At 47.5% G+C, this 21,706-nt stretch overlaps 1 protein-coding gene across 1 annotated transcript in view; it reads left to right on the top strand.

The window, feature by feature from the left end:
- epb41l5 (erythrocyte membrane protein band 4.1 like 5) overlaps positions 1-21,706 on the top strand; it is a 104,033-nt gene that overhangs the window by 11,646 nt on the left and 70,681 nt on the right. Inside the window, exons 4-9 of the mRNA XM_038790307.1 lie at positions 2,942-2,986; positions 5,170-5,222; positions 9,290-9,410; positions 12,164-12,251; positions 13,126-13,214; positions 14,063-14,132. Of these exons, the coding sequence (XP_038646235.1) occupies positions 2,942-2,986; positions 5,170-5,222; positions 9,290-9,410; positions 12,164-12,251; positions 13,126-13,214; positions 14,063-14,132 (466 nt within the window). The remainder of the gene's footprint in view (positions 1-2,941; positions 2,987-5,169; positions 5,223-9,289; positions 9,411-12,163; positions 12,252-13,125; positions 13,215-14,062; positions 14,133-21,706) is intronic.

Raw genomic sequence — 21,706 nt, 5'->3', positions numbered from 1 at the left:
TGACTGCTGTCTGAGCCTCCGATATGGTTGCTGTCAAAGCATTATCCTGTATCGGGAAGGGCAGGAGTGGCAAATTTGCACAATTCTCACATCTGCTTTCCTGGTAGCTGGGTAGTGATCAGAAATTGGAAGCCTGGAAGTTCATCCTGCCAGCAGCCCCGCCCTACACCCCCCCCCCCCCCCCCCCCAAACACCACCCCGTATCAACTCTAGCCAATTATAATAACCTAAAAGCTAACCTGCCAGCGATCAACTGGGGAAATTTGAAGTTGACACAGAATTAGAATCCCTACAATGGAGAAGGAGGCCATTCGGCCCATCGAGTCTGCACTGACCTCTTAGAGAGCGTCCTACTTAGGCCCACTCCTCCACCCTATCCCCGAAACCCCAACTAACCTGCACGTCCTTGGACACTTGAGGAGCAGTTTTATCATGGCCAATCCACCTAATCTTTACTTCTTTGGACTGTGGGAGGAACCTGGAGCACCTGGAGGAAACCCACGCAGACACGAGGAGAGAGTGCAACTCCACACGGATAGTCCCCCAAAGTTGAAATTGAATCCAGGCCCTGGCTCTTGTGAGGCAGCAGTGCTAACCATTGTGCCACCGTGCTGTTGTGGTTTGTCTGCTTCAAATAACAACTGCCAGCAGTCTTCTGATCCCCAGACAGGACCAGTGTATGGACTAAGACGCCTGATGTATGCTGATCAGTACCAAGTGTATTGACTGTAATGGGAACAATGCCAGTGTGCAACATGCTACTGCATTTGTCACTCACTCTGCAAAATGATGTGTGAAATGCGGGGTTTGTGGAACTGGAGGACTTGGTGCCTGAACGTGCCAGGAGGTGCTGCCAGAGGTGTGTTAATTCTGAAGCTATTGGGCGTTTCCCATGGTGCATGTACGAGAATGTTCAGTGCTCGCTACAATTCAGCGCTTCACAGAAACACAAACGTGCTGGAACCTGTTGGCCTGCCAAAGACTCAGCACAGAATAAACATAAATCTAGATAATAACAAACCTGGGAGGGATAATTGAACAGCAACATTGCTGTTTTGCAATGTCGAGCTTTTCTCCCCAATAAATATCAGTCCCTGACATTGCAATGGTTCATTCTCTAGTAGGAACTGCCACCGAGGACATGGGAAACATTGGCAACCAGTGTCTCAGAATCGAGCCTTGACTTCAAATTAAAACTATATGCTACCCCCTCTTTGGTTGTCTTGCTGCGTGTGCTCACTGAGGTGGTTCTGAGACCCACAGACCAAGGATTTTGTGTGTTCAGTTCCATCGTGTGCTGAATTGAATGGACAACAGGGGATTGACAACAATTGGCCTCAGTTCTTCTGGGTTGGGTGAGGTATGGAGTGAAATCATCTGGAGATCTTGTGGAATGTTAGCACACATAGGTGTGAAGCTGGGACGAGATTGGGCTCTGATGTGTTGCTCCAGATGGTAGAAAACCCTGCTAAATTTTTTAAAAATTAGGTGGCAGAAACCACCTTCCTCTTTAGAATTGTACCCCAGCACAAGCAAGCACCTTCAAGAGAAGGTTGGGTGGGGGGGGAAATGTTGGCATGAAAGGGGGAAAACGAAGATTATGGGGCTAAAGGGGGGAAAAGTGTAGTTGAGGATTATCATTTCAGATTATCCATGATCTCATTGAATAGAATAGAATAGAACAGTACAGCACAGAACAGGCCCTTCGGCCCTCGATGTTGTGCTGAGCAATGATTACCCTACTCAAACCCACGTATCCACCCTATACCCGTAACCCATCAACCCCCCACTTAACCTTACTTTTTAGGACACTACGGGCAATTTAGCATGGCCAATCCACCTAACTCGCACATCTTTGGACTGTGGGAGGAAACCGGAGCACCCGGAGGAAACCCACGCACACACGGGGAGGATGTGCAGACTCCACACAGACAGTGACCTAGCCGGGAATCGAACCTGGGACCCTGGAGCTGTGAAGCATTTATGCTAACCACCGTGCTACCGTGCTGCCCAATGGTGGAGCAGACTCGATGGGCCGAATAGCCTACTCCCGCTCCCATGTCTTATGGCCTTGGTGTATCTGGGAGGAATAACTAACTGTAATCGTAATACTGATCCAGTTGGGGGTTAAATTATTCTAAATGCATTATAACAATTTCATTTTGTCCTCTGAACTCCTTCGCTACTTTTCTGTTTTCCAATAACCTGCGGTTGTTTGTGTTATCCTGGAAAAACGCTTTTTATTACAACTGTGATGGCTCCCAGTCGGAATGCTTGGTGTCTGAAATGTCAGCTGGTTTGGTTTCGGTCCTTGAGGTAATTAGATTTGGGTGTGAAATTGATTGATTCACTGCGGTGACCTGGCCAGTTTTGGATTGCTAGTTTCCCTGACCTTTCTGTCTGCTCCTGGGCCCCTGGGCGACATTAAAACTGTCACACGCTGACCTTTGATAAAGCAGCCTGAAATCACGTGACCAAGCTACCATGTCATTGATTGAAACAGAAAAGACTTGCCCGTGTTTGAACTGGCTGCTTCAATTTTCTTCTCCTCGACAGTTGTCAGGAGAGCAAATATTGTTGGCCCTTTTTGTTCTCGTTTCTCATTGGGTCAGGGCACCTCTTTTCAGTTGTTCCCGAGAGACTTCTACTAGGTCGTGCTTACTGTCCTTCAATTTGTCATAGCGTTTGCAATCTGCGCAGAAGGTCATTCAGTGCATCGTGCTTTTGCCAGTTCTTTGAAAGAATAATCCAGCTCGTCCCACTCCTTGGCCCTTCCCCCAGAGCCCTCCAGTTTTCTGACTGTGTGTATTTATCCTCATTTCCTTTTGATATCAAACCTGAATCCACAATCCTCAGGCAGACAGTGTGTTTCTACGATATCAAATATATTTTTTAACTGGTCGGGTTTATGCTTTGACTCTGATTCCTTGTTTATCTGCAGATACTTGTTCGTGTTACAGCTGAAGCAGGACATTCTGAGTGGCAAGTAAGTCATGCTTTGCACAACTTTGGGCATTCCACATTGGTCAGGCAATGTGAGTACGACGCTCGACCTGTATTATGTCCGACTGGGTGTTAGTCCTTTACTGTGACAGATGTCCACAGAGTTGAATTGAATTAAATTTGATTTATTGTCACGTGCACCAAGGTACAGTGAAAAGTATTGTACTGCGTACAGTCCAGACAGATCGATCCATATAGAACATAGAATAGAACATAGAACAGTACAGCACAGTACAGGCCCTTCAGCCCATGATGCTGTGCCGACCGTTTATCCTAATCTAAGATCAACTTAACCTACACCCCTTCAATTTACTGCTGTCCATGTGCCTGTCCAAGAGTCGCTTAATGTCCCTAATGACTCTGACTCCACCACCTCTGTTGGCAGTGCATTCCACACACCCACCACTCTCTGTGTAAAGAACCTACCTCTGGCATCTCCCCAATACCTTCCTCCAATCACCTTAAAATTATGTCCCCTCATGACAGCCATTTCCCCTCTGGGGAAAAGTCTCTGGCTATCCACTCTATCTATGCCTCTCATCACCTTGTACACCTCTATCAAGTCACCTCTCTCCCTTCTTCGATCCAGTGAGAAAAGCCCTAGATCCCTCAACCTTTCTTCATTAGACATGCCCTCCAATCCAGACAGCATCCTGGTAAATCTCCTCTGTACCCTCTCCAAAGCATCCACATCCTTCCTATAATGAGGTGACCAGAACTGGACACAATATTCCAAGTGTGGTCTATCTAGAGTTTTATAGAGCTGCAGCAAAACCTCGCTGCTCTTAAACTCAATCCCCCTGTTAATGAAAGCCAAATATATGAAAAGACATAGGATATGCTTAAATACACAATGTGAATACATAGACACAGGCATCCGGGTGAGCATACGGAGTGTAGTGCTACTTGGTAGAAAAGATGTGTGAAGAGATCAGTTCAGTCCATAAGAGGGCTATTTAGGAGTCTGGTAACAGCGGGGAAGAAGCTGTTTTGAACATGTTATTTTGTGCTCCTGCCTGATGGAAGAGGTTGGAGGAGAGAATAACCTGGGTGGGAGGGGTCTTTTGATTATGCTGCCCGCTGGTGGTAGTTCAATGAATACTTGCAACTTTTAGAAACATAGAATCCCTACAGTGCACAAAAAGGCTGTTCAGCCCATCGAGTCTTCACCACCCCTCCGAAAGAGCACCCTATCTAGGCCCACTCCCCTGCCATTTCCCTATAACCCCACCTAAACTGCACATCTTTGGACTGTGGGAGGAAACCCACGCAGAGAGAACAATGGGAGAACATGCAAACTCCACGCAGTCACCCAAGGCCGGAATTGAACCCAGGTCCTTGGTGCTGGGAGGCAGCAGTGCGAAGCACTGTGCCCCCCCCACCCATGGTGAGGGAGTTGGAGGCAGACGAGGCCACCTGGTGCCTCGACGTCGCTAGGTGACTCGATGGAGTTACTGTACCTCGAAGGTCAAGTTCATTGAGGAGGTTGACCGATGGGTTCTATCGTAGATGGCGGCCGTTCATATTGCACTTTAAGACTTGGTCACTGTTAGCTGTTAGTGAGGTGGGGGGCGGGGGGGAGGGTTGGTTGGGTTCTATTTTCCTTAGGGGGGGAGCATACTGTTTCAGTTGTCGGTTGGAATTTTTTCATTTGTTGATACACGTGTTAGTTTTGTTTTGCTTTGTAAATTTTTAAATATAAAATATTAAAATTCAATAAAAACATTTTCAAAGAAATAAAGGTCTCAATCGGATCAGCCATGATCATCCTGAATCATGGAGCAGGTTTGAGGAATCGAGTGGCCTATTTAAATAGCCTTCAAAACCTCAACTAGTGTATTTGAACACCTCCAGGTCTTGACCAAGAATCATCATGTTTGTATATGAATCCAGCCAGCTTATTCATGTTGCCTCATCATTCACTGCAAGGTGAAGGAACATGCTGCATGTCAGCTCGACCTTCTGTGTGGGAAACATGGTTCACCTTTCACTTGCTGCCTTCCTCTAGGCCACACAATGATTGGAATCGCATTGGATAGTGAATTATGTGCACAGGTCCACATCACATCCACCCTATGGCGCAGTGCCATAGGCTGCCTGGAATGGAGCTTATTTTTGGATGTGCTATTGTAAAATAAACTTTTTTTTTCTTTTCCAACATTCTAGGTTAGAATGCCCTTTTGACATAACGGTCCAGCTGTCAGCCTATGCCATTCAGGGTGAGGCCTTGTTTCTGATTGCGTTTTGTTTGGGTTTTAAAAGTCCTACATTGTTTTTCAAGACTGTATTGAACGTAATCTGCTTTGCCTCTGTCATGCTGATACTCCATTGTTAGCTGGTCCTCAGGCCCTTGGGATGGTGTCTGATACACATGACATCTGGAGGAGTTTTCCCTTTCACCTCAGAACTAGGATTTGGTTAGCACTGTGTCTTAACTTTGATGGCTGAGGGGATCAATGAGTTGGTCTTCTGTTCTCGAGCATCTTGGGGCCGTCATGACCTTTGTCGTGTTCATAGAATCTTAGAATTTACAGTGCAGAAGGAGGCCATTCGGCCCATGGAGCCTGCACTGGCCCCAGGAAAGAGCACCCTACTTAAGCCCACACCTCCACCCTATCATCATAATCTAGTAACCTGCCTAACACTTTTTGGAAACTAAGGGCCAATTTTTTAGCATGGCCAATCCACCTAACCTTTTTTTTTTAAAACTTAGATGACCCAATTCAATATTTTCAATTAAGGGGCAATTTAGCGTGGCCAATCCACCTACCCTGCACATCTTTGGGTTGTGGGGGCGAAACCCACGCAAGTACGGGGAGAATGTGCAAACTCCACACGGACAGTGACCCACAGCCAGGATCGAACCCGGGACCTCGGTGCCGTGAGGCAGCAATGCTAACCCACTGCGCCACTGTGCTGCCCCCAATCCACCTAACCTGCACATCTTTGGACTGTGGGAGGAAACCGGAGCTCCCGGAGGAAACCCAGAGAGAGAGATGGGGAGAAGGTGCAGACTCCACACAGACAGTGACTCAAGCCAAGAATCGAACCTGGGACCCTGGCGCTGGGAAGCAACAGTGCTAACCACTGTGCTACCATGCCACCCAGTACGGTTTTGTGAGATCTCTTGCTCTTTGGAGCTTCCATGCCTGACGTAACCATGCTGCCTGTTCCACATTTGGGTAATTTGGAGCAGAAGAGGTTTGTGAGAAGCCTTAACTGCAGAACTGTCCAACTGAGCTCAGGAGGATCCTCAAGAGAATGACATGAATGATGATGCCATGTTCTTTCTTTTATCGTTGGTGCACAGGAGAGCAGCAAATTATTGGGATATCCCCATCCAGTGGCAATTAATGAAATAAAAAGATCTAGCTGATCCAACTCTATTTAAACAAAAAAAATGTTTTGGCTGTTAATGCCAAGGCCACCATTTAATGTTTCTCCCTAGTTGCCCTTGACAAGGTAATAATGGGAGGCTGTTGCTTTGAACTACTGGTGGCGGTATTTCACAATATTCTAAAAGCAAAATACTGTAAAATGTGAAAGCTGGAAATGTGAAATAAAAACAAAAAAGTGCAGGAAAAACGCAGCAGGTCGGGCAACATCTGTGGAGAAACCGAGTTTATTTCAAGTCCAATTTGACACTAACCTATTTTAGCTATTCACGTTCTCTGTTCCCTTTCAATTCTCCCAATATCCATTAGGCCTCCTATTGTCTTGCACTTTTACTTCTGACAGTTAACATTTCCTGTTCACCCCGTGATCTAAAGTTCTGAAGAGGAGTCCTATTGGGCTGGTTTCTCTCTTGACCTGCTGAGTTTTCCAAAGTTTTCTGGTTCTACTTCACAATATTTCTGGGTAGGGAATCCCAGGATTTTGACCTGGTGAGAATGAAGTGTAAATCAGCGTGAAACACTGTCTCCATTTTACGGCAACTTGGCTGTTGCTACAGTTTAGAATGTCTGATCTGGATAGAATGTCGATTGTCTCTCTCTCGCTCATGCTCTCTTTCTCGATCTCACTCTCGATCTCACTCTCTCTCTCTCTCTTGCTCCCGCGCTCTCTCCCGCGCTCTCTCCCGCGCTCTCTCCCGCGCTCTCTCCCGCGCTCTCTCCCGCGCTCTCTCCCGCGCTCTCTCCCGCGCTCTCTCCCGCGCTCTCTCCCGCGCTCTCTCCCGCGCTCTCTCCCGCGCTCTCTCCCGCGCTCTCTCCCGCGCTCTCTCCCGCGCTCTCTCCCGCGCTCTCTCCCGCGCTCTCTCCCGCGCTCTCTCCCGCGCTCTCTCCCGCGCTCTCTCCCGCGCTCTCTCCCGCTCTCTCTCCCGCTCTTTCTCAATCAATCTCTCTCTCTCAATCAATCTCACTCTCTCAATCAATCTCACTCTCTCAATCAATCTCACTCTCTAAATCAATCTCACTCTCTAAATCAATCTCACTCACTCACTCACTCACTCACTCACTCACTCACTCACTCACTCACTCACTCACTCACTCACTCACTCACTCACTCACTCACTCACTCACTCACTCACTCACTCACTCACTCACTCACTCACTCACTCACTCACTCACTCACTCACTCACTCACTCACTCACTCACTCACTCACTCACTCACTCACTCACTCACTCACTCACTCACTCACTCACTCACTCACTCACTCACTCACTCACTCACTCACTCACTCACTCACTCACTCACTCACTCACTCACTCACTCACTCACTCACTCACTCACTCACTCACTCACTCACTCACTCACTCACTCACTCACTCACTCACTCACACACACACACACGCACCCTGTACCCTCACCACTCCAACCCTTGTGTAACACCTGCTCTCTCTTCATCTTTTGCGTGCTCTCCTGCATGAGGACCTTCCTGCTTTTTCTCTCTTCGTCCCACATCCGCTTCTCTTTTGTAGTTTAGAGAGCAGAGTTGGCTGTGTGGATGATGGGGGCATCTGTGAATACTGTGATCAGAATAGAACCCACAGAACATGCAGATGTCATATCAATGAAGCAGCCCATTGTTTTTGGTTGGGTTCAACATACTTTATGAAAAATTAGAACATAAAAGTCCATCAAAGAAAAGGCTTTCTCGCTGCAGAGCAGAAGGAGGCTATTTGGCCCATCATGTGTGCACCGCACCCCTCCCCCGCCCCCCAAAATAGCACCCCACTAGGCCCACTCTCCCGCCCTATTCCTGTGACCCCCCACCTAAGCTGCACATCCTTGTGGTGTGGGGGGGAAACTGGAGCACCCAGAGGAAGCTCACGTGGACATGGGGAGAAAGTGCAAACTCCACACAGGTTACCCAAGGCCAGAATCGAACCCGGGCCCCTTGCACTGTGAGGCTGCAGTACTAACCGCTGTGCTACCGTGTCGTCAATGACATCAGGAAGGCCCAAAGTGCGGTGCAGTCGTCACTTGAAGTGCTTTTGAAATTTTGTCACCGTTAATGTCAGAAATACGACGACCAATTTGCGCTCTAAGATCTCATGTGAAACACTGTCAAAGGCCAGAGAATCTGTTGTTTATTGATGTTGGTTGAGGGGTAAGAATGGTGACAATTACCATATGAAGGGCTGGTTTAGCACAATAGGCTAAATAGCTGGCTAGTAAAGCAGACCAAGGCCAGCAGCGCAGGTTCAATTCCCGTACCAGCCTCCCCGATCAGGTGCCGGAATCTGGCGACTAGGGGCTTTTCACAGTAACTTCATTTGAAGCCTACTGTGACAATAAGCGATTTTTCATATCATTTCAACATCGGGGGGGGTGGGGGGGACCCCTTTGAAATAGTGCCGAGAGTGTCATGTGTCCACTTGAGAGTTCGTGTTTAACATCTCCTCTGACAGACGAGAGCCTCTGGCATTGTAGCACTGCTCAGCATTGTGGTGGCCTGTCAGCCTGGACTGTACGTTCAATGCTCCGGAGTGCGACGTGACAGCCCAAATCTTCTGGGTGGGTGGGTTGAGAGCTTGGGCCCTGGATTGGGGCTTGAACATAAAAACATCTGATTCAGTGGCACGGGTGCTGTTAATTCTGAGAAACAGCCTCGGACATTAGTTCCGGGACTTCAGCAGAATTCATTCCCTGCCGTTACATATCTCTTGGATTTTTCCTTGCTCTTAACGGTGAGCTGGCTGTAGAACATAATTGTATGTTTTCCCGATTAGTCAGCAAATGTTTTTATTACTGATGGGTGGGATAATGGAAAAAGATTGAGTGAGAGTAGTGAAACATCTTCATTTTAGTTGCTTAACCTATTTCCTGGTTTGTTCACTGTAGCTGAAGTGGGTGACTGCGATCCCTCTGAGCACGGACCCGACTTTGTGTCAGAGTTCAGATATGTGCCGGACCAGACTGAAGAGACGGAACTCGCCATCTTTCAGAAATGGAAGGAATGCAGGTACGACGTTCTCCTTTTCCTGAACACTTCCTGAGGTAGATTTGAGATGATTTCGACCACTGCTGTTAATTTCTTCGTAGAACATTAGAGAACATAAGACGTGAATCAATCATTTGTGGAATTTGTTATCCAGGACCCATCGAGATGGGTGAAACCAGATCGATACACAATGAATGGACTGGCACCATGGGCAGGCTATGGTGCGCCTCTGATGACTCTGTGGGGTAGATCTTGACATCCGGCGGTCGGATTAGTGGGCCAGCAGCCCATTTTACATTCTTTCTGACTTTTCATTCTGTTGAGTTCGGTACAGATTAAAAAAAGGGAAGTGAGGTAAAATGGGTCACCGAACTTCGCTGAGAGGGGAATTTTTAACCAGCCTGAGCAAGGCCTTGTCCCCTCCCAAGCCTCCCTTACTGCCACTCCCAGAGATTCACCTGCTCATCAATCACGACTGCGGCCTTGCGTGAAATCAATCCCTGAACCTCTGAGCTTCTGTCGACTAGTTGACCTTCACTGGGGGCAATTGCATTTACTACCGTGGCAGATATCTACAGTCGTTGTTCCTCGTGGTTATCCCTGGTAAATATCCGTAGATGTGGAAGCTGGGTCATGTCAGAATTGAACTCTGCAGTCCAAGTTTCTGACCAAGACCTCATATCGAAGGATAACCATTTTGGGTGAGGGCACCCAGTTCCTGTGCAGCCAGATCCCAATGAGGAATTGCTGTTTTTAAGGGGGAAATCGAGGGGGAGAACTTTAGTGGAAGGAAGATTTGCAAGGAAATGACGAACCTTTTCAATCATGCAATGGTTGGATCGACAACGGTGACAGAACTGTACGACCAATCATTTTGTCCACGGAAAACCGTGTGGAATTCTGTTTGACATTCAAGTTTTATTTTCCTTAAAGTTACCCGCAGGGAGTATTTTATTGTTTGAAACCAAAATCATTTTTCTGAAGATTTTTTTTTAGATAAAATCTTCCCACTCCTACCTTCCATAGCCTTGACAAGGAGCTCCTCTGAAGTTTTCAGTAGTTTGTATACAATATGGCGACATCTCTTAGATTGTCTGCATTGTGACTCTTCAGGAATCAAAGGGCTACATTCCATAAATTTTAATATCACAGTAAATCTGATAAATGTCACAAAAGGTGGTGGGGGGTCTTCTCTCTGAGCCACTGTAGTTCTTGTGGCAATGTTTTTTCTCACAGTGCCAGGGACCCGGGTTCAATTGCGGACCCAGGTTACTGGGCGCGATTCTCCGCAAATCCGGCGTGCTGTGAAGGCTGGCGTAAAACTGGCCGTGTTTCACGCCAGCCTTGGAGCTCCGTTCCGGGACCCGATTCTCCCCCCCGGGCGGGGCTAGTATTGGAACGTCGCTAACACCGCCCGCCAAGAGTCACGGCGGCTGACGCGCACGATGACATCAGCCGCGCATGCGTGGATGACGTCATCACGCAGACGTGTCAAACCCGCGCATGCGCGGGCCGTCATGCTCCTCAGCCGCCCCGCGGACTGATCCTGCGGGGCGGCGGAAGAACAAATAGTGCGTGGGTATCTGAACCGCTGCCCGCGATCGGTGCCCACCTATCGCAGGCCCATGCCACCCTTGGCACGGCCGTGCCAATCGGTGCCATGGTTGTCCGGGATGGGCACTTTGCGGCCGTTTTCATGAACGCTGAAAGCAGGTGTGATCGCGGCCGTGAAAACGGCCGTAAACTCCGCGGTATTCAGCCCATCCGGCCTGTGGAGAATCGCTGTTCGCCGTAAAAAAACGGCGAGCAGCGATTCGTGTCGGGGGGCGGCCGGAGGGGGGGAGAATAGCGGGAGGCCGTGAAAATTGTCGGGAAGGCCCTCCCGCTATTCTCCGACCCGTCGTGGGCAGCGGAGAATCGCGCCCAGTCTATGTGGGAGTTTACACTTTTCCCCCCCATGGCTCCGTGGGTTTCCTCCAGGTGCTCCGGTTTCCTCCCACAGTCCAAAGATGTGCAGGTTAGTTGAATTGGCCACACTAAATTGCCCCTTAGTGTCCAGGGGAATGTGCAGGTTAGGTTAAGTGAATAGGATGGGCTGGGAAGTCGGCCTGGGTAACGTGCTCTTTCAGACGGTCGGTGCAGACTTGAGGGGCCGAATGGCTTCCTTCTGCATTGTCGGGATTTTAATTCTTAGCCATTTAATTTTCAATTTTAACAAATTTAGTTGAAATGAGAACTCCATTAGGAAAGAATATAGAGGCATTGGAGAAGGTGTGGGAAAACAATTGACAAGGGTGATAGCTCTCAGGAAATGCTGAATGGGCAGTTACCTCTGGGAAAAGTGAAAGCTGAGGGGTGACGAGGGCTTTGGGATATTTGATGAAGTAGGTATGGAGAAAATATCAGCGTCCTAGGTAATAAATACAAGATAGTGACTATTAAATGCTGTGGGAAATTCGGGAAATCCTTCATTAACCAGACAGTGGTAAGATTAGGGAATGTGTTATCTCCAGAGGAGTTGAGGTAAATAGCTTGGATGCATTTAAGGGAAAACTGGAGAGAGAAAAGAATAGAAGGATAAGCTGAATGGGTGAAGTGGAGCAGAAAGACTGACATTGACTCTTTGGACTGAGTGTCCTATTTCTGTGCTTTATCGGCTTTTTGTAACTCTGTGAATGGGTAACTTGGTATAGTTTGAGTAGAGGATGCTTTAAGAAGCCATTAGCAGTGATGGCGAGCAGGCAAATTTCACTAGAAATCTTCTCTCTTTGCAGGGGGCAGACACCATCTCAGGCAGAAATGAACTTTCTCAACAAAGCTAAATGGCTGGAGATGTATGGTGTGGACATGCACAAGGTTAAAGTAAGGACCGGAGCAAAGTTGGACTGTTTAGTGATGTCGCCATCGTGGATAAAGTTAACTGTTTTCTCGGTCTTAAATTAGATTAGCTGCGAATGAGATATAGACCGAGGATGCTAGAACTCCACATCGTGCCAGCTCACATCTGTGGAGAGAAAAGCAGAATTAATGGGCTGAGGTTTCCTGTTCTGACGTGGGGCTGGTTGGTGAGGGTTAAGGGCCCTCTCACTCATTCACAGAACTGGGTCCACATCCCAGCAAATGGAGATGGGTCTTTTAACCTGGCTGCCTCGGCATCCACCCGCCCCCGTTTCCACCTCAGGCCTGCTGCAGGGGGCTGTGGCCCTGACTCCTTCCTCCGCACCATGAGGATTGTGTGGGGCAGGAGGCAGGATCGTGACGTTGGCCTTATTCCAAATGGCCAGCGGAATTTCGGAATTGTTAACTTACAGCTCCGAGAGCTCCTTCTTATAATTCATACATCATCCTAATGACTGATGTTCAAGTCTGAGGTCGACCAGTGTCTCTCTCCATCACAGTGGAGCCTGGTCCTGCCTTCACCCACTATCCACAAAGGTGGGGTTTCCAGCCAAGTTTCCAGAATGGACTTGGGGTACAGGCCTATTATTCCGCCTCCGCTCCAGCCAGTTCTAATGTCCACCCTTTTGGACGGTCGATCTTTGTGATATTTTTGAGGTTGCACACTTTTTCTTTATTACACTTCAATTATGCTTCTATCGTTCGTATAGATCTGAATACTGTTGTGTGTCAACGTTCCTGAGGTTTGAGGTTGAATTTAGTGCATTCCTGATTGTCTGTGGGTACAGGAGGTTACAGATGTCCTCATTGTAATTTTGATTTCTGTTTCCCTGCTCAGGGGAGAGATGAAAATGAATACAGCCTGGGTCTGACCCCAACAGGAGTACTGGTATTTGAAGGCGAAACAAAGATTGGACTCTTTTTCTGGTCAGTTGGCCCCATCTTCACCCTTTTACAATGCACACAAGCTGAAGGTCCCATTAATAGTACTGCCTATCCTTTTTAAGAAGAAAAATGTGCAGGTCCAAGAATACAATTGCTTTGGAGGTTACCTGTTGGTACTTAACTGGTTTATCAATGAGGCAACCATTTGGCAGGAGTGCGCAATATATTTGAGGTCTTCAATTGATATTCTAAAGTGTAAGGGACAATGTTCTAAGTGCAAATATCACCTGAACATGAGACTGTGCTTTCACCTGCCGCTTATTTTGGCCCATCAATGTTGTATGGTGTGGTGTATTGGGGGCGTTTGGTAGTGTATTTGGAAACAAAACAAAGCTGCTGTATCAATAAGTAAGTGATGGGTAGCGCAGTGGTTAGCACTGCTGCTTCAGCGCGCTGAGGACCTGGGTTCGATCCCGGCAAGCTCGAGGGGTCACGTGGCTCCTCATTCATATGGGGCGGCGCGGTGGCTCAGTGGTTAACACTGCTGGTGTCTCACAACACCAGGGACCCGGGTTTAATTCTGGTTATGGCTCACTGTCTGTGTGCAGTTTGTACATTCTCCCCGTGTCTGCATGGATCTAACCCCCACAACCCAAAGATGTGCAGGGTAGGTGGATTGGCCATGCTAAATTGCCCCTTAATTGGGAAAAAAGTGAATTGAGAGCACTTTATTAAATAAGTAAGTGGTTAAAGAAGATATTGAACAAAATCTAATGCGTCAAAAAGTTGTATTTGAATCTGGAAGTGGGAAACATCCCATTTGTCGTGTTATTTTGGTGTAGGTGGTTTCTCAAATTAAAGGCTTCATATATTATTGTCCTTGTTTTCAGGCCTAAGATCATTAAACTGGAATTTAAGAAAAGCAAGCTAACTCTCGTGGTGGTGGAGGACGATGAGCAGGTAAGAGAGAGTCGGGATTGTCTTCATCAGGCTGGGACAAGCTTGTATCACGTGGCTAAAGACTGGAGGTGGTGGTGGTCTGTGAGACTCTGGGCAGGAAATTTTGGTGGGCTTCAGGAGCTTGTGCTGTCAGGCCCCAATGGGATCAGAAACTGGTAGGGTGGGGAGGGGGTTGAGGGAAATTGGTCACTTGGCTGTGCCCCTCCTTGAGCTAACAAATGAATAACCAGAGGGTAGACCTGCAGTCCAATGAAGGATGGTAGGTGTGTTATCCAAGCCAATGGGAGGCCCTCAGACACTGAAGCAGCAGCAGGTTGCCTCAGCAGATAAGCGAGAGAGGGGAAAATCGCCCCAAAATGGAGGAACACACGCTCCCAACATTTACAAACTTAAAATTAAGACCAGGCCTTTCCAACTGGATGGGAGGAGTGGGGAGGGGTGGGGGGGGGGGGGGGGGGGGGGGGGGGGGGGGGATGCCGGCCTGCAGCTGCTGTTGAACCCACCAAGGTAGGCAGGGGAAGGCCTCAAAGCCTGCCTGGAGTACTGGTCCCCAGGTTTGCCTTCAGTTAACCTGTGGGGACCTGGAGGCTGACTGGAAAACTTGCTGTCCTCTCCACCCTATGTCTGGGGAAAATGGCACAGGCGGGATGGAACCCAGAAACTGACAGGCCGGTGGCTCAAAATTCTGTGTCCACCTGCCTGCCTCAGTGCCCACTCTGGAGGAGGCTGAAAATCCATCCCTCTGGGTCCCACTTACTGTAATCTTCTGACCCTCCGTCATTCCTGCCACCAATTGGAATCCTTCCATATGAGGTGTTTAGAAGAGGATAATTTCAATTCAATCCATTTCAAAGCAAAATGTGAAATAGGGGAGCGGTTGACTAACAAGCCAGTGTGTTCTGATTAATTGAACCTGTCGAGAGATGCTGCATACTCTCTCTGTTTGCCCTGGCACACCTGCCTGGGGTGACCATGGGGAACAATCTACACAGGATTAGCAACTGAAGGCAGCTGAAGATCTATGCCAGCTGTTGCAACGGCCATTGTAGTTATTGTGCAGCAAAGGACTGGCACATCTGGCTGTGGCCTGAAACTTAATTCCACTTTCTTGCAATACCGATCATTTGTTTTTGGGATGTGGGCAGTGCTGGCAGGGCCAGTATTAATTGCCCGTCCCTCATTGCCCTTGAGAAAGTGGCGGTGGGTTCCTGTCTTGAACCACACCGGCCAACATTGTGTGGTACACCGACAGTGCTGTTAAGAAAGTTAGTCCCAGGACTTTGACCCTGCGACATTGAAGGCATGCTATTATTTGAAGTCAGGATGGTGTGAGACTTGGAGAGGTACTCGCAGTGATGGTGTGTTCCCATGACTCTGCTGCCTTTATCCTTCTAGGTGGCAGAGGTCATGTGCTTGGACAGTGCTGTCAAAGGTACCGCTGTGTGCCAGTGGTGGAAGTTTAATGGACTGCCTGGTTTTGGATGCTGTGGAGCTTCTCAGAGTATTGTTGGAGCCAGTGGAGAGTATTCCATCACATCTCTGACTTATGCCTTGTCGATGGTGGCCAGGCGTTGAGGAGTTTGGAACTGAGTTACTGATCAGTTCAGTTTCTAATCCAGTGTTAACCCTTCGGATGTTGATGGGGCATTTAACAATGGTGATGCCATTGAATGTCAAGGGGGATGGTTAGATTCTCTCTCGTTGGGAGATGTTCATGTCTGGCACTTGTGTGGTACACGTGTCACTTATCGGACCAAATTTGAATGTTGTCCAGGTCTTGCTGCATTTGGACACAGACTGCTGCAGTATCATGAGGAGTTGCAAGTGGTACCGAACACGACCGTCACTGCTGAAGATATTGGGACTTCGACAGTACCCTGAGGAGCTCCTGCAGCGATGGCATGGTGCCATGACTACCCTCCTCTTAAACCTCGTTCCTATCAATGCTACCTCATCTTCACCCATCAAAGGGGGCAGGTTCTGATTCCCCCTCCCCCCCGATTTGTACCTGTATCTTTGATGTCCTTTCCTCTAATTTTTCATTCCCTCCTGTTTGGCTTGAGCTGCATGCTTCTTCAACCATGACAAAGGCGGATGATAACCTGGGATAACATTTCATACAGAGGCCTAATGAATTTTTATTTCCAAATTCTAATGCTCCCCTTTAATTGTATTTGCTCCTTTTTACATTTCTCTCCCATGCTATTTGCTGCTCCTCCCACTATTCTGTACCTCTGTCCCAATTTGCACCTGATTGCAAACCACACTTGCATTTGAAAATCTCCAAACTTGCTCTGCACAATCTAAGTTTAAATTGTGCTAGGAGTGGAAAATATACATCCTGGTGTCCTTAAAACCATCCACACCGAGTTACACTTCAGCAGCAAGATAACAAGGTTATCGGTTATCACCCAACATTCCCTCTGGCCCACCACGGGGCAATGTCATGGGACACCCCGAGTATATTTGATGAAACCTTTAAGTGTTTTACAGCAGCTGCTGAAAATCTGAAACAGAAACAGAAAATGGGAGAAATGTGCAGCAGGTCAGTCAGCGCTTGTGGAGAGAAAACCAGAGTTAATGTTTCAGGGTGGCGACCTTTCATCGGAGCTTATGACACGAAACGTTACTGTTTTTCTCCTCACCGGTTACGCCAGACCATTGCAAGCACTTTGATTACATTGTTTGGCCACTTGTGGACGAATACATTCTGTGTTAATGCCCCATCCAGTGTGTTCCAGTCCCACTCTGGTACTTGATGGTCACGGAAGGTGCATTCACAATGTGGTCAAACAGGTTGAATTATCATCATGTCAACCCTTCTAATATGCCTGATGGCAAGTGGCAAGAGCAGAGAGTTTCCTGGTCAGTCGTACCACAGAAAGCAATGGCGGACCACTGCAGCACTTTGCCAAGCACAATCATGGACCAATCCAATGGAAGTCCATGGTTGCCAATGCCCATCCTGGGGCGTGGTATCCGAGGGAGGAGGCGTCACTGTGGGAATGTAGGAAACGGTTAATTTAAACACCACAAGATACAGCACAATACTCTAATACTGACCAGAGAAACTGATCATTGAGGGACAAATATAGTGCGATGGGATCCTTTTCTACTCACCTGAGAGGGCAGAATCATTGGCAAATGACTACACTGAAAGCTTCCGTAGTTTTTGCTGTTTTAAAAAATCACTCTCTCTCAAAGGGCACTCCACCCGGTTACTAACCAAGGTAATGAAAGTTGAAAATTACAACCTTGGTGTACGCTCAAGGTTTTAATGAAAGGTTGGGCATTCTGCTTTCAGGGAACACTGTTCCAGCTGAACATGCTGCTTGGCATCTCTTTACGGACAACATGATATCTGCCTGCTGGTGAATATTCAATGCCTCGATTCATGCCAGGAAGATGGGCCCTTGGGTGAGGTCCTGGAAGGTGGCTGTCGTTCAGCTTGGTGCCTTTGGGAGAAAAAGCCAGAAGCATGAAACGTGTGATCATCTGCTACCTGATAACTGTAATTAGGCACGTCGCAGAGACTCCGAGTTAGAAATCATTAAACATTTGGAGCATTTGCCTGTGTAATTTCAGCCCAGCAGAGACTCTTGAGGGAAGAGGGAGAAAATCTGCCAAGAAAGAAAAATCAGTTGGTAGAAAAAGAAAACATATGCTTAGAAAATCTTCATTCCTTTGCCTCTACACTCAACATTTCCAATGTGCTCATGGCTCGCCTCCCACCTTGCTCTATCTGTAAACTTAGTCCATCCAATACCATACTCCCTGTGTATTAACTCGGGCCAAGTTCTATTCACTCTCATCCCTGTGGTCGCTGACCTATATTAACTCCTGGTCCAGCGAATCTTCAATTATATTTTATTATATTCTTATCCTTATTTTCCATTCACTCCAGCGCCTTGTCCCTCCCTATCTCTGGAGCCACTGGCAACACTCTATTAGATCTCTGCATTCGTCAAATTCTGCATAAACTCGATTTAAATTGCTTCACCGTTTTTGGCTGTGACTTCAGCAAACTAGACCCTAAGCTCTTGAATTCCCTCCGTGAAACTCTCCAATTCCTCTATCTCCCTCTACTTTTGGATGGGATCCTTAAATCCAGGCTCTATGACGAGCATTTAGCCATCTGTTCAATTATAATCCATATGTGGCTTAATGTCAAAATCTGCTTGATTACCCTCCTGTGAAATGCTTTGGAATGGTTTGCCACATATAGGCACTATAAATTGTTTTGGGGAAACCTCTATGTAACTAGAGGTGTGGCGGAACCTTAAATCTGAAGGTTTTTTCTCTCTCAACCATTGTCTCACTGTGGCTTGCTGAAGTTTCCGCTCCCAGACATGTCGCTGGATGTGGCACCCCTCCCCAGGGGGTTTGACCAGAAAAAAATAGAGCGAGTGAAATACGCTAAAACTTGCTGTGGGCTACCAGCTGGGATAGGGCTTTTGAAAATCGGGGAAGATTGGCAGTTCAGATGGATGTTTCCACAAATGTTGCTGGATAGTGAACTCCCACCTTCACGTCAAATAGGTTTGCTTGCAATTTCAGCTTGGTCTACTTGTTAATGTAAGGTTCTGGAAACCCCAAAGACACTGCAGGTTCTTTTTGATGTGCAGGTAGTTCATATCGGCCTAAGTGGGTCTTATCTTCTTCCAAACGGTTTTCTCTGCAGTCTTGTTTCTTTTTGTAACTTCAGCCTCATGGTGGTACTGGAGAGCGCCGTCTTGCTGATACAGTGGCTTAACGCGGCCCCTTGAGCTTGTGTGCCGAGCTGTCTTTCTGTCTGGGCACCTGGGTTTGAAAGGTGCATTCTCTGATGGGGTTCCTTGAAACTGTCCGCAGCAGTGCCTTGATGATCTTTTATTCCAGTGCTACGCGATGAGAGAGATAGCGATGCTGAGTGATATTTCTTGCTTTGACAAAGGATCATCTGGACTCGAGACGTTAGCTTTTTTCTCTCCCTACAGATGCTGGCAGACCTGCTGAGATTTTCCAGCATTTTCTCGTTGATATTTCTGGCCGACCAAGGACCCAATATTGTGTCTCAAAACTTATCTGATTCATGATTTTGTTTGGAGCTGGCATTCATGTGATGACATCATTGCTTATTACACCCATCATTGCTGAACATTGAGACTAATGGCCGGAGCTTGCGATCCAGCGTCGCTGACCGTAGTCCAATACCTCGCCCTTGAGGCTAATCCAATCCATAATGTGATTGTTATCTGGATATTACACCATGAGAAATTGCTAATTGTTCAGCTTTTCCCTCAACGCACATCCATTGTCTGAACTTTCCAAGGCAGCTGTCAAGTTTTTTTTTTCACTTTCCCCTTCCCCAAAGACATTGACACTAATTCTAGCACAGCCACACACACACACCCAGAGCAGACCAGGCATTGATCTGAGATCTCCTCGATCCTTATGAATCCAGAGGGCTCGTTGTCACACCGCCGAACCTGTACCAGTGAGGTTTCTAAAGCACCTTAATTTGAAAAGGCTCTTTCCCAAGTTCAGAATGTTATGGAATTCACTTGGTAAGTGATCACTTCTTCCCACTTGATTTGAGTATGACGACCTATTAAAACCCACTCGCTCCCAAAATATTTCCGACTTCTAAGAAAAACAACATCAACGCGTGAAGTCTGAAATAAAAAGTGCAAGTGCTGGAAACCGTGAAGAGAAAAATAGCCACTGTCTGAAGGGTGGAATGACAGGGTCACAGCTGCCTGTCTAAATGGAAGCCATGATGTGGAGATGCCGGCGTTGGACTGGGGTGAGCACAGTAAGAAGTCTTACAACACCAGGTTAAAGTCCAACAGGTTTGTTTCAAACACGAGCTTTCGGAGCACGGCTCCTTCTTCAGGTGAAGAAGGAGCCGTGCTCCGAAAGCTCGTGTTTGAAACAAACCTGTTGGACTTTAACCTGGTGTTGTAAGACTTCTTACTGTCTAAATGGAGGAAGGGGATGAGATTCTTAAGAGAAAATGACCCACATCACTGGTCAACTGTGCCCAACACTGGTATCAGGTTGAACTGCCAATGATTTAAAAAGGTGGAGAAAGATGGGGAATGTTGGGTGATTTTATGAATGTCCTCTCAGTCAGGCTGTGAAAAGACAAGGACTTCAATTTGCCTTGGTTGACTGTCTTCTCGTAATAAATATTAACTAACCGCTAAAGGCTGGGGTGGTCCTAGTCATGAGTCATTGATTATTGAAGTTCACCGTAGCAAAGCGGTGGGGTGGGGTGGGCTGTGATGGGATGCATTGAGTCTGGGCTGACTGTCTGTCAGAGGAACCTAGTGCTAATCCCATCATTTTTCCCTCTCCCCATAGCCCCTGTAATATAATATAATCTTTATTGTCACAAGTAGGCTTACGTTAACACTGCAATGAAGTTACTGTGAAATTCCCCCTGTCGCCAAGCTCCGGTGCCTGTTTTGGGTACACGGAGGGAGAATTCAGAATGTCCAAATTACCTAACAAGCGCATCTGTCACAACTTGTGGAGGAAGCTGGAGCACCCGGAGGAAACCCACGTAGACACGGGGAGAACGTGCAGACTCCGCACTGATGGTGACCAAACCGGGAATCGAACCTGGGACCTTGACGCTGTGAAGCAACAGTGCTAACCACTGTGCTACCGTGCCGCCCATATCTTCCTCTGCTTCAGAATGTTTCATCTGCTCTCCCTTTTAAAAGGTGCTGTGATCTCTGTGACAAGCGGAGTGACAGGGCTGATTGAAGGCGATTGTGTATCCGCAGAGAAGAAACTGTAAAAATAACTGGCAGTTGCTCAATCTTTCCTCGATTTAACCTATGTGGAGTAAGGAGAATGTCAGAATGTACTGTGGTGAGCTGGTGCAGTACTGGTTGGTAAAATCAATATCCACGCTTGTATCGAAAGAGAAAATGCTGGAAAATCTCAGCAAGTCTGGCAGCATCTGTAGGGAGATAAAACAGCGAACGTTTCGAGTCCGATGACTCTTTGTCAAACCGGGAATTGAACCTGGGACCTTGACGCTGTGTCAAAGAGTCATCGGACTCGAAACGTTAGCTCTTTTCTCTCCCTACAGATGTCTGCCAGACTTGCTAAGATTTTCCAGCATTTTCTCTTTCGTTTCAGATTCCAGCATCCGCAGTAATTTGCGGATGCTTGGATACTCTGATCAAGGATGCCAGTATCTATTTTCTGCGCTGCTTGTTGAAATGAGTTGGGGAGGCGGAGGGGAAGTCTCGGGCTGATCTGAAATGTCAGGCTTCCTCAGGGGGTGTCAGAATGGAGCTGTAATTATGCATTAATGTTAGTGTCAGGGAGATTTTTTTCTCTCTAATAAAATCTATGGAAATGGAAGGTCAGCGAGGGCCGCTGCTATTCAATGCGGATATTCGCACCACTGCACCAATCTGCGTCAGGGGAAATTAAATCTGAGCACAGGAGTCCATTCGGTCCATCATGCCCATGACAGCTCTTTGACACATACCTCACTTGCTTGCCTTTAATGGAAAAGGGGAGCCTGCTTGGTCCTCGCAATCTCACTCCAATCGGGTGCGCAGGAGGGGAGA

This window comes from Scyliorhinus canicula, chromosome 2, assembly GCF_902713615.1.
Source record: "Scyliorhinus canicula chromosome 2, sScyCan1.1, whole genome shotgun sequence".
Lineage (NCBI taxonomy): Eukaryota > Metazoa > Chordata > Chondrichthyes > Carcharhiniformes > Scyliorhinidae > Scyliorhinus > Scyliorhinus canicula.
Note: the sequence above shows the minus strand (reverse complement) of the source record. Positions and strands in the feature narration are given on the sequence as shown.